General features: G+C 28.1%; 1 protein-coding gene across 4 annotated transcripts in view; it reads right to left on the bottom strand.

The window, feature by feature from the left end:
* Positions 1–14,106, bottom strand: part of LOC107441800 (U8-theraphotoxin-Hhn1c 2) — a 58,315-nt gene that overhangs the window by 18,271 nt on the left and 25,938 nt on the right. The window contains exons 6-7 of one of the 4 annotated variants that reach the window (XM_087168037.1): positions 12,862–12,891; positions 7,837–7,988 (exon numbers count right to left, since the gene is read on the bottom strand). In XM_087168037.1, coding sequence (XP_087024163.1) covers positions 7,935–7,988; positions 12,862–12,891 — 84 coding nt within the window. In that variant the 3' untranslated portion in view covers positions 7,837–7,934. Of the gene's footprint in view, positions 1–3,384; positions 3,415–7,836; positions 7,989–12,700; positions 12,892–14,106 lie in introns of those variants that run through there. The other 3 variants (XM_087168036.1, XM_087168038.1, XR_015435569.1) reach the window with 3 other exon arrangements.

Genomic DNA, 14,106 nt, shown 5'->3' with positions numbered 1-14,106 from the left:
GGCGGTACCATAAAGCTACTAAACCAGTAAAATTTCACTTTTACAGTTTTGAATCTATGCTAGTTGCAAATGGTTAAAAACCCGACTAATTTTGTATTCATGTTTTTTTTAACCATATTATTTGTGAACTGTTTTTAAAACCGCAATGGTAAAAAATGTTCTTTACAGTAAACTTTACGGTCAATTAGATTTATGGTTAGTTGAGTTCATTTTAGAATGAAAGTTTTAATAGTGGAGGAAAGTGGGATGAAATTATTCAGCTTGCAATTTGTTTGTGTCCTGAGTAAATTTTTAATTATTTTTAAAATGCTAAATGTTCTCATTTGCTAATTGCTCTCTTCATTTTGTCATTTTGATCGCAGATAAGAATTAAGATAATTATTATAACTAAAATTTATTGAAAAAAAAAGGAATTGAATAAGGATGATTTTTTTCAACGTATGAGTACATCTAATGAGGGATAACTTTTTATTAGATAAGATTTAATGTTTTAAATTTTTGTATGTATAACATAATTAAATAATGAAATAATTAATAATGTAACTATTTAAATAGTGTAACTAGTAAATAACTAAAATCCGTACAATAAGACAGAACAATGTAGTACGTTAAATTTATTACAATCATTGCACAATTAAATAAATCTTTCTTTTTTACAGGACTCTACTGAGTTGTTCCTCCGAAAGAACTTCTTAGCTATCTTTTCTAGTGCGCTGGTTTGTTAAACTAAGACAAATTACAAAATGAACTCTTCGCAGTATCGGTCTAAATTAAATATGTCCTTTTCCATCATGCACTTTTTCACAAGATTAAAAAATGTGATAAGGTGGCAACGAGATTACTTTAGCTTTGTCTATAAAATAGAATTATTTATAAATTCATAGTTGCCTTTTTAAATTCAAAACTTGTGATTTATTGTATATTTCTGGTTTTTCGATCTGTTGAATATTCTTTCGTTTTTCTAATTGATGCTAACATACTTAGTTACATTTTAAAACATGAACAAGTTACCTTTATAGATTCTACCCTATCCATTAATTGTACTAAATATTGGATTTTAGTTTTCAAAATGATGATCCAGTGAAATCGATTTTTTTAAAATCTAAGGGCTTCTTGATTTTTAAACGTCTACAGCTTTATCACACACCGTTGCCTATACATTCACATGATTGGCAGCGTATTTCGCCTCTGCAAATAATTTGCGAACTTTTTTCTTTTTTTGTTACTCATTACTTCTTTCCGTTAAACACCGGCCTAAACTATTTTTCATTGCAACTAGATAACTATATATAGTAGGCTTGCAGATTCGCCAAAAATTGTTTTAAAACTGCTGCCCAGGTAGCGGAGAGCCACCAATTTAAAACCAAAAATACGTATATTACGTAATGTAATACGTATAATGCGTATATTACTTAAAATTTACTAAGCATTCGTAAAACTTACATAAAACTGAAACGTCGAACTGTAGAAAAGGTTCCTCCAAAAAACGTAAATTTCATGTAAAACTATACGCAAATAAATTCCCTTTTCTTACGAATACTCTACCAACCACTTTTTCTTGGGTTAGAATGAGTACGTCATTTATGCATATTGCATACATCAAAACGACGTTAAAATTTACGTAAGTCGAAAAGTCAAATTGTAGCATTTTTTATTAAATATCTCAATGGCAATATTATTCTGTCAATATTACGTAAATGTTAAGTATAAAGTGCATTAACTTTACCAATTTCCCAAAGCTTATGTGAAATGCTACATGGGTGGCAAAATTTTAACGAAACGTCAGCTTTTAATCTCAATTGCATTTTCCTTACTTTTTCCACAAGGAAAACGTTTTTCGAAGAGTGTAAATGTTGACTGATATCAGTATTTTAGAACATTGAGCATACTCAGCAAGATAAAGAATTTGACCAACGCAAAACAGTGCCTCTCTTACTACGTTAAAATTGTTACTTTTTTTTCTTCAAATCTTTCATACCCTATCGTTTTAAAAAGCTGATTAGAAAATACTTTTTAATTTGTGAGCCGAACAATTACATAGAAATTCGTCCCTAGACAAAATATTTTTTATTTAGACTGCTTGTCAAAAATGTCAGAAATGCCAAACAAAACAGACAAAACTGGTAACTAGAGGAATCTTTTTCCCAATTTGGGGAAAAGATAACTACACTTTTTCCCAACCCTTCTCTCTAGACCAGGGATGGGCAAACTACGGCCCGCGGGTCAACTGTGGCCCGCCGGAAGGTTTTATCCGGCCCGCGGATATAATTTTAATTTGCCGATCAGTGGCAATATACATAAACAATATACATCCATTTTCTTGTCAACTATTTAAAATTATTTCTGTTCTTCCTTTTTTAACAAAGTACTGATGACCTTTTTACTTTCTCTATTTTTGTTCTACAAAACATAAATTGATGGAAATAGTTAGCACAGACAGCTTCAATTGGTAAAATGTTGAAAGCAGAAGTTCTTCATAGAATAGTCTTAGATTGGCTCTAACTAGCGTTTGTCTTTCTCGAGGAATCTAATATAGATAAATTGTACTTCACATTTGGCAGACTACGCATTTTAAGATCCAACGAGCGGACAATCTAACAATCATCTGAAGCAGATGTTTCTAAATATGCCAAAGTTTTACAAATCATTACCAAAAGCTAGTTTCCAAAATTTAATATTTCATGCCCCGAAAATCAGATCTATGTTTGCTTAATCTTATATATGTGAACAAGAGTTTTCAACTTTGAACCTTAAAAAGAATCATTTCAGAAGTGGACTAACAGAAAAGCATTTAGCCTTGTTCCGTAAAATAGGCACATCTCGCTTCGAACCTTAATATAAGAAACTTTTAAAAACGAAATCGCAATTTCATTCATCTCACTAAATATTTAAATTAAAACATGTATATCGCTTTTTTTTTTTTAAATTTTGAAAGTTTTATTTGTCCCACCAAACATTTTTTTTCTCGATTTTTGGCCCTCGACCAAAAAAGTTTGCCCATCCCTGCTCTAGACCTCTGATTATATCTTAAAAATGTTGATTTGAGAGCAATTGTCGAATAAAATGTTTTTTTTTTCAAAAAACATTTATTTAATTTATTATTGAGTGATGTCAATTAATCGCGAGTTCTATTTATTTTGGATTTTTTTAAATTCAAATTAGTCTTTGCCATTAATTTTTAACACTACATAAAATAAAGAATCTGAAAATTGTTTCCGAAGAATATTGTTTTGAAATTTTAATCTGGAATTTTCTAAAATGTAAACAGTTAAAACAGGTTTGTTGCGATATATTTGATGCTAACTACCACTGTTCATTGAATCAATGTACAGTTTTGTTAACATCAGTCTTGTTATATGATAATTCAGAAAGAATATTCCTTACCAATCCAAGGGAAGAAAGATCCAATGGCCCCTAAGAAGGAAAAAATCAATAATCACTAATAAAAAAAATAAAAATTAAGTTAAAAAAATCAGTTAAATATCAATAGAATGGCATTAAAAACTATTAAAAATGCAAAGTATTTGATATTTCTTCGGTTCTTATACTTTATGGTTTGTATAATGTCTTTGGTTGTCATTGTCTTTTACTTGCACGTTTAACAAATTTCTGTGGGAAGCTAATAAGTTGTGAAAATGATCAAGGTTAAAAATTGATCAAGCTATCTCAAAAACGTTAATAAAACTAAAGGCATGGTCCAAATTCAACATCATCTGATTAATGCTCAAATCTTGCGCAATTTAAATGAATTTTTTACAAATTTTAAAATGATATTTTTGTTAAATTAAAAATTAAACTAAAATTTTTGTTTCATTTCATTAAATATTTCTGAAGTTATGGTAAGAAAATTTAAGGCAATATAAGAAGTTATTTTTTATAAAAAGGTTCATATCTCCATGGATATTTATAAACTTGATTTATAAAAATTTGAGCAGATGTTGCATATTATAACCAGAGTAACTGATACAAGTTACAAGTTTATAGCTGTATTCTTGGCATATTTATGTTTAAATACACTATTTTTTGTTCTTAATTTATTGCTGGTCACTGAAACTCAAAAAGTTTTAAATGTTACTGATAGGTAAGAGAAATCTTAGGTTTAGATGACTTAATGAAAAGAACGACTTTAACAATTGTAAAGCTTTAAAACAAATCTCTCAGTATTTCTTCAGAAATATGAAAAAAATGAGTTTAGATAGAAGTGTTTTCATAATTTTGTCCTAACTCTGCATAGATATTAGGGAGGGCTGAAAATTGACGTCTTTAATTAGGGACTTATAATACAAAAATAAAGGTAATTTGTTATTCTTAAATTAAGATACATAGTACAGTAAACAGAATAATGGTATCTTGAGGAGGGGCTAAAAGTTACGAAATATGTAAAAAAATTCCCAAATCATTATTAAACTGAAATAATATTTTTCCTCTTATACCATTCAGATACTTCCACTTAAAACTCTTTTTATTTTTATTACATTAATTATAATAATTATTATAATATTTATTATTATATTAGTTATAATCATTATATTATATTATATATTATATTATATATTATATTATATATTATATTATATATTATATTATATATTATATTATATATTATATTATATATTATATTATATTATTATATTATATTATAATCATTATACAGTCTTTAAAAATATTATTGCCTTTTTATAGTTTTTAAGCCATGTTAAGCAGCAAAATTTCGTTAAATTAGCAAGATTTGACTTTTTGTATTTCAAATTCAGCTAGCTAGAAAACCAAAGGAAACGTACATTTTGTTAAATATTTTTACATTTCATCTTTTACATTTAACTTTCTTTTGAATTTACAAGTGCACATAATGCACCGCTGTAATTTTCATTCTAAAATTATGATAAAATATCCGGCAACTGTTTGTCCATCCGATTAACCATTAAGTTTAGGGTAAAAACATTCTTTCTACCTTTACTGTTTTGTAACCGTTTACAACTAGAATGATTATAAATCCGTAAATACAAATCTATGCTGTTTTTTTTTAAACAATTTACAACAGCAAAGAAGAAATTCAACTGGATATAATAGATAGGGTTTCGTTAGATAATGGGTATTGGAGTTTGCAGGGGACTGAAAATTCGTCACGTGAAGAGAATGGAGGTAATGTGTTGCTGCGACTTGAATCTCTGTTTTATCGATCATAAGACTGACAGATTAGTTCTTTCGTCTTTAAGATGCATGCAGTTGTAAGGAGCTAAATGGTTTCATTAAATGGGCATAGTCAATGCGATAAAATTCTGATGTCTAACTATATTCGGTGAAAACAGTTATTAAACGGTTTTTCCCACAGTTCTCTTAACATTCTATTTATAACCATTTGATTGTTTGTTTGAATATGATAATATTTAAATAAATTGTTATTTAACTATTTTTCCAAGAAATCTATAACAGTATAGAACAGATTGTACAATAATTCACGTAGTTAATCTGTCTCACACACACTATAACCGGCATCATGAAGCCGGTGCCTGTCTTCTCATCTTAATCATCAAATTTAATTCTTTATTCTCTTTCTGATGCCTTCAGTCGGCTGTCAGCAACCAGGTGACGAATCATTATGTTTTATCATTGTCCAAATAGGGGTAGGTTAAATAGTGATTTAACATATCCTTATTGCTTTAAAGTACATTACATGTTGCATTAGTGCTTTAAAGTGATTTTTTTTATTATTTTTTCTTCACTGTCATTTGCAAAGGTGGCTATAAAATATCTGCGTCCGTTTTTTGGTTTGCCAAAAGAACCGAATATGAATATTTCGCCAACAAATGTAAATGCACTTTTAAGCAGTTTCAATGAAGGTACAAATTGATATAATATTCTTAAGAAAGGCGCCTCTATTTTCTTCTATTGATGAGTTAATACTCAAATGCAGAAGTTTTACAGCAAAGCTTCAATGCAAACCAAATTCCATAAAATAATAATATAATTACACAGTTGAAAATGTCTCAGTGAAAACGGTCAAATAACAATTTATTTAATTTTACCATATTCAACCAAAACAGTCAAATAACCATATAAAAGATGATACTCAATCTGCTAAAGGTGAGGAAAAACGTTTATTGACGTTGTTATTGTCTAAATACGGTTAACCCATTTCGACCTACCAGAGCATATACATCACGGGAATTGTGAGAATTCTGTGAAAATTCTTCTGATTTAAAAAAGGGACTGTTTTCACAGCAAGCTGATGATTTTTAATTTCCAAAACTCAAGAGGCAGCTAACAGAAGAAAATAATCATTTAGTTAAAAAAAATCACCTCTTTAATAAGAGCCTTTTTTGTGTCATGACATATGAAAAAAAATCTGGTTTAAATGTTTTAAACAACCGGAATTGCGGCACAGAAATATTTCTATAAAATATTTTTCTCAAATGTCTCTCTGCACTTTTTCTATTCCTCTTACAAGTCTCTTATCAAAAATATCCTTCTTTAAATACATGCAGTTCGATATTCCTCACCTTTTAACTTTAAGGATTTTAAATGCCTGCCCCTATTTTAGCCTCATTTTTTTTTCAAATTCAGCCGATATGAAATAAATTAACATATTTTTACTGTGCCGATTCCTAAGAGTATGTAAAAGGAAGGCCATTTCCGGTATTTTTGGTTTGACGACGGTGCATTTATCTGCAACGGTGCAAGCAAATGAAAAAAATACTACTCATATTTTGGCCCCTATAACAATTGCAATAGTTTCCATTTAGTACTAATATCTATTATGATTAGCAGTCAGTCCTTTTTCAATACTTAACTTATGTGTTCATTTTTTTAAGCAAATAGATCTCGAGGATTACGTGGGGCAATAATGTTTGTGTTAGGATACATACAGTCATTGTATTTTCTTACTTTAATGTGAAAGAGCAGTTTCTTAAACGTGAAAACAAAAACAATGCCGTGAAAGTAAGAAGTACTATAACGTTCCAAGGAAAACTTACCTCACTTTCCTGTGAATAAGAGCATCAAAAGCTTTAATTCAAAAGATTTACTAAAGAAATTATTCTTTTTTTCTAAAATAAACATTAACATTATGTGCATCTTTGAAACATTTTATTTGTTTAAAATTTTAAACAAATTTAATAATGCATAATAACTTTCTTTTAAAGAATTTCACTGCATATTATTTTTCAGTTTCTCTATCTGGTATATTCAATGACTCAATCTGAGGCAAATAACAAAAGAAAGAGTTTAAAACTTCAAATTGTTTGTTTTTTTTAAATCTTTTTTATCTTCTATCATTTTATTATTTAAAAGGTAAAAAAATATTTTCTAAAATTTTGATTAAAATTTTAAAACAGAAAGCAATTTTTTGAAATTTACACATTGCAGATACTAAATGCATTTCTATGGACTATATTTTTGTTAATATTTTAATTAGATATATTAGTGCATAATAACTTTAAATTGAGCATTATTTCTGCTTAGTTAAAATTTACTATATGGCACATTCCATAACTGATATTAATCGAGAAAAAAAAGCAAAAGAATAAGCTTAATGGCAGATAGTTAAGAGTTTTTAGCATTTTCATTTTCCAAATATCTTATTTTATATTCTTTGGTTTTAATAAAAAAGGCTTTTAAAAGAAAGGAAATTCATTTTCTAATCTATTAATAAAAGTTACTGGATATATATTAATGAAGTATTTTGTTACTAAATTATTTAAAAAAAATATAATGAATTTCCATTAAACATGATCACAGCTTGCTTTTTTTTTTAAATTTTTCTAATACACAGATTTCACAACTCCCACTGACAGAGATAAATAATAAAAGAATAAGCTTAAAGCATCAAATAGTGTAGACTTTTTCAAATTTTTTATTCTTACTCAAAAAATCATTTCAAACATGATTTTTATAATCAAGTAAATTATTTCTAAAATGTTAAAATTAAATGAATTCTAGAAAAATTTAAAAATAAATGCTGTGCTCTGGAGAATACTTACGCTGCCAAACTGTAACAGAAAATAACACAAGCTTTAGTACAGAAAGGAATTTTTTCACAGCATGAACTTTTTATAACGCAGTTGATTATTTTTTATATCCAGGAAATGGTTTACTTTGATTCACATGTTAGCAAAATGTTATTACGAGATTATATTTCACAGAAAATAATTTTTATTATTATTTTTTTTTTTGAGAAAATATTGCATAGTAAGAAAAAATCAACTATGTATGGCAAGTAATTCGGGGAATTAAGGGAAGCGGACTGACATGACTGATACTTAATTTTGATTTAATTCTTACACAAAGTACATGGTATTTCGTAAAGGCTTTCAGATAGGCATCGTTATGCCCATTGTTATTATTTTTTAACAATTTTCTATGTGACGCATTTCATAATTCACATCTTTCATGAAGAATTTTTCTTCATCAAATTTTCTCTATTTTTTATCTATTGCATTTAAACTAATTAAATAAAATGTCTTCTATTTAGCTGAAATAAAAATTTCTTGTGTGATCAAATTAAATGTATGTATTGTGTGCTTGATTCTTTTTTTTCAATTTGAAGCTCGTTCCACAGATATTAATTATTTTCCTGTATTTTTAAATTTTACAGGAGATCATTTCTAAGAAATGAAAGGAAACATTTGGAGGAAAAGAAAAGCTGTTTTTATTCACATGAAAAATAATATATTTTAAACCAATTGAAAAATAATGTACTTATATGTTTTAACCTTTTCGCGACGAGTTTTTTTTTTTTACAACAGAACAATTTTGGTAGCATAAACATTATGCAAATAAGGTAGCATTGTGTACGGTAGCGCCATCTATGTTCTGTGAATGAAAATACTTTCAAAAATATTGGCAGGAATGGTGGGAAAGTTTCCCATTAGACAGGGAAGCGTTTCTGTCCCGCATGATTTTTTTGAAATTTGCTTGGGATGTATGTGTCCCGTTATTTTCGAAAGAGTTAACCCCACCTTTCTTCATAACTTAATTCCCTTTTCTTCAAATTTTGGCAACATTATCACCTATATAAAAAAAAAAAAAAAAACGCCAACAACAATCTTATTCCACACTGTTTGAAATTTCTTGGAAAAAATGGTTAAATAACATTTTATTTAATTGTCATTTTACCATAGTCAAACAAAACATTTTAATAACCAGATATAAGATGGTATTATTCAAACTGTTCTGCGTTCATTTAAATTGTATGAAAAACCGTATATTAACTGCATTCACGTTCACGTTCAAACAACCTGAACCAACTAGTTTAACCTAATGAAGTCACTTAGTTTCTTGCAACTTGGTTTATACCAGAGCTGAAAGGTCTGATTTATCAATCTGAACACCGACAGAACTGGGGTTTGAGTCCCTGCGTGTGTTGACAATACAATATTTTTTCTATTCATTTCAACACGTGAAGAGTTTATAGTGTCCTGCCCTCCACAATTTGTGACACTGGGTATTAGAATACCGTATTTTCAATAACATATAGATGGCGGTACCATAAAGCTACTAAACCAGTAAAATTTCACTTTTACAGTTTTGAATCTATGCTAGTTGCAAATGGTTAAAAATCCGACTAATTTTGTATTCATGTTTTTTTTTAACCATATTATTTGTGAACTGTTTTTAAAACCGCAATGGTAAAAAATGTTCCTTACAGTAAACTTTACGGTCAATTAGATTTATGGTTAGTTGAGTTTATTTTAGAATGAAAGTTTTAATAGTGGAGGAAAGTGGGATGAAATTATTCAGCTTGCAATTTGTTTGTGTCCTGAGTAAATTTTTAATTATTTTTAAAATGCTAAATGTTCTCATTTGCTAATTGCCCTCTTCATTTTGTTATTTTGATCGCAGATAAGAATTAAGATAATTATTATAACTAAAATTTATTGAAAAAAAAAAGGAATTGAATAAGGATGATTTTTTTCAACGTATGAGTACATCTAATGAGGGATAACTTTTTATTAGATAAGATTTAATGTTTTAAATTTTTGTATGTATAACATAATTAAATAATGAAATAATTAATAATGTAACTATTTAAATAGTGTAACTAGTAAATAACTAAAATCCGTACAATAAGACAGAAAAATGTAGTACGTTAAATTTATTACAATCATTGCACAATTAAATAAATCTTTCTTTTTTACAGGATTCTACTGAGTTGTTCCTCCGAAAGAACTTCTTAGCTATCTTTTCTAGTGCGCTGGTTTGTTAAACTAAGACAAATTACAAAATGAACTCTTCGCAGTATCGGTTTAAATTAAATATGTCCTTTTCCATCATGCACTTTTTCACAAGATTAAAAAATGTGATAAGGTGGCAACGAGATTACTTTAGCTTTGTCTATAAAATAGAATTATTTATAAATTCATAGTTGCCTTTTTAAATTCAAAACTTGTGATTTATTGTATATTTCTGGTTTTTCGATCTGTTGAATATTCTTTCGTTTTTCTAATTGATGCTAACATACTTAGTTACATTTTAAAACATGAACAAGTTACCTTTGTAGATTCTACCCTATCCATTAATTGTACTAAATATTGGATTTTAGTTTTCAAAATGATGATCCAGTGAAATCGATTTTTTTAAAATCTAAGGGCTTCTTGATTTTTAAACGTCTACAGCTTTATCACACACCGTTGCCTATACATTCACATGATTGGCAGCGTATTTCGCCTCTGCAAATAATTTGCGAACTTTTTTCTTTTTTTGTTACTCATTACTTCTTTCCGTTAAACACCGGCCTAAACTATTTTTCATTGCAACTAGATAACTATATATAGTAGGCTTGCAGATTCGCCAAAAATTGTTTTAAAACTGCTGCCCAGGTAGCGGAGAGCCACCAATTTAAAACCAAAAATACGTATATTACGTAATGTAATACGTATAATGCGTATATTACTTAAAATTTACTAAGCATTCGTAAAACTTACATAAAACTGAAACGTCGAACTGTAGAAAAGGTTCCTCCAAAAAACGTAAATTTCATGTAAAACTATACGCAAATAAATTCCCTTTTCTTACGAATACTCTACCAACCACTTTTTCTTGGGTTAGAATGAGTACGTCATTTATGCATATTGCATACATCAAAACGACGTTAAAATTTACGTAAGTCGAAAAGTCAAATTGTAGCATTTTTTATTAAATATCTCAATGGCAATATTATTCTGTCAATATTACGTAAATGTTAAGTATAAAGTGCATTAACTTTACCAATTTCCCAAAGCTTATGTGAAATGCTACATGGGTGGCAAAATTTTAACGAAACGTCAGCTTTTAATCTCAATTGCATTTTCCTTACTTTTTCCACAAGGAAAACGTTTTTCGAAGAGTGTAAATGTTGACTGATATCAGTATTTTAGAACATTGAGCATACTCAGCAAGATAAAGAATTTGACCAACGCAAAACAGTGCCTCTCTTACTACGTTAAAATTGTTACTTTTTTTTCTTCAAATCTTTCATACCCTATCGTTTTAAAAAGCTGATTAGAAAATACTTTTTAATTTGTGAGCCGAACAATTACATAGAAATTCGTCCCTAGACAAAATATTTTTTATTTAGACTGCTTGTCAAAAATGTCAGAAATGCCAAACAAAACAGACAAAACTGGTAACTAGAAGAATCTTTTTCCCAATTTGGGGAAGAGATAACTACACTTTTTCCCAACCCTTCTCTCTAGACCAGGGATGGGCAAACTACGGCCCGCGGGTCAACTGTGGCCCGCCGGAAGGTTTTATCCGGCCCGCGGATATAATTTTAATTTGCCGATCAGTGGCAATATACATAAACAATATACATCCATTTTCTTGTCAACTATTGAAAATTATTTCTGTTCTTCCTTTTTTAACAAAGTACTGATGACCTTTTTACTTTCTCTATTTTTGTTCTACAAAACATAAATTGATGGAAATAGTTAGCACAGACAGCTTCAATTGGTAAAGTGTTGAAAGCAGAAGTTCTTCATAGAATAGTCTTAGATTGGCTCTAACTAGCGTTTGTCTTTCTCGAGGAATCTAATATAGGTAAATTGTACTTCACATTTGGCAGACTACGCATTTTAAGATCCAACGAGCGGACAATCTAACAATCATCTGAAGCAGTTGTTTCTAAATATAACAAAGTTTTACAAATCATTACCAAAAGCTAGTTTCCAAAATTTAATATTTCATGCCCCGAAAATCAGCTCTATGTTTGCTTAATCTTATATATGTGAACAAGAGTTTTCAACTTTGAACCTTAGAAAGAATCATTTCAGAAGTGGACTAACAGAAAAGCATTTAGCCTTGTTCCGTAAAATAGGAACATCTCGCTTCGAACCTTAATATAAGAAACTTTTAAAAACGAAATCGCAATTTCATTCATCTCACTAAATATTTAAATTAAAACTTGTATATCGCTTTTTTTTTTAAATTTTGAAAGTTTTATTTGTCCCACCAAACATTTTTTTTCTCGATTTTTGGCCCTCGACCAAAAAGGTTTGCCCATCCTTGCTCTAGACCTCTGATTATATCTTAAAAATGTTGATTTGAGAGCAATTGTCGAATAAAATGTTTTTTTTTTCAAAAAACATTTATTTAATTTATTATTGAGTGATGTCAATTAATCGCGAGTTCTATTTATTTTGGATTTTTTTAAATTCAAATTAGTCTTTGCCATTAATTTTTAACACTACATAAAATAAAGAATCTGAAAATTGTTTCCGAAGAATATTGTTTTGAAATTTTAATCTGGAATTTTCTAAAATGTAAACAGTTAAAACAGGTTTGTTGCGATATATTTGATGCTAACTACCACTGTTCATTGAATCAATGTACAGTTTTGTTAACATTAGTCTTGTTATATGATAATTCAGAAAGAATATTCCTCACCAATCCAAGGGGAGAAAGATCCAATGGCCCCTAAGAAGGAAAAAATCAATAATCACTAATAAAAAAAATAAAAATTAAGTTAAAAAAATCAGTTAAATATCAATAGAATGGCATTAAAAACTATTAAAAATGCAAAGTATTTGATATTTCTTCGGTTCTTATACTTTATGGTTTGTATAATGTCTTTGGTTGTCATTGTCTTTGACTTGCACGTTTAACACATTTCTGTGGGAAGCTAATAAGTTGTGAAAATGATCAAGGTTAAAAATTGATCAAGCTATCTCAAAAACGTTAATAAAACTAAAGGCATGGTCCAAATTCAACATCATCTGATTAATGCTCAAATCTTGCGCAATTTAAATGAATTTTTTACAAATTTTAAAATGATATTTTTGTTAAATTAAAAATTAAACTAAAATTTTTGTTTCATTTCATTAAATATTTCTGAAGTTATGGTAAGAAAATTTAAGGCAATATAAGAAGTTATTTTTTATAAAAAGGTTCATATCTCCATGGATATTTATAAACTTGATTTATAAAAATTTGAGCAGATGTTGCATATTATAACCAGAGTAACTGATACAAGTTACAAGTTTATAGCTGTATTCTTGGCATATTTATGTTTAAATACACTATTTTTTGTTCTTAATTTATTGCTGGTCACTGAAACTCAAAAAGTTTTAAATGTTACTGATAGGTAAGAGAAATCTTAGGTTTAGATGACTTAATGAAAAGAACGACTTTAACAATTGTAAAGCTTTAAAACAAATCTCTCAGTATTTCTTCAGAAATATGAAAAAAATGAGTTTAGATAGAAGTGTTTTCATAATTTTGTCCTAACTCTGCATAGATATTAGGGAGGGCTGAAAATTGACGTCTTTAATTAGGGACTTATAATACAAAAATAAAGGTAATTTGTTATTCTTAAATTAAGATACATAGTACAGTAAACAGAATAATGGTATCTTGAGGAGGGGCTAAAAGTTACGAAATATGTAAAAAAATTCCCAAATCATTATTAAACTGAAATAATATTTTTCCTCTTATACCATTCAGATACTTCCACTTAAAACTCTTTTTATTTTTATTACATTAATTATAATAATTATTATAATATTTATTATTATATTAGTTCTAATCATTATATTATATTATATATTATATTATATATTATATTATATATTATATTATATATTATATTATATATTATATCATATATTATATTATATATTATATTATATATTA

The sequence above is a fragment of the Parasteatoda tepidariorum genome, chromosome 7 (genome assembly GCF_982258835.1).
Source record: "Parasteatoda tepidariorum strain Cologne lab strain chromosome 7, Ptep-v5.0, whole genome shotgun sequence".
NCBI lineage: Eukaryota > Metazoa > Arthropoda > Arachnida > Araneae > Theridiidae > Parasteatoda > Parasteatoda tepidariorum.
Note: the sequence above shows the minus strand (reverse complement) of the source record. Positions and strands in the feature narration are given on the sequence as shown.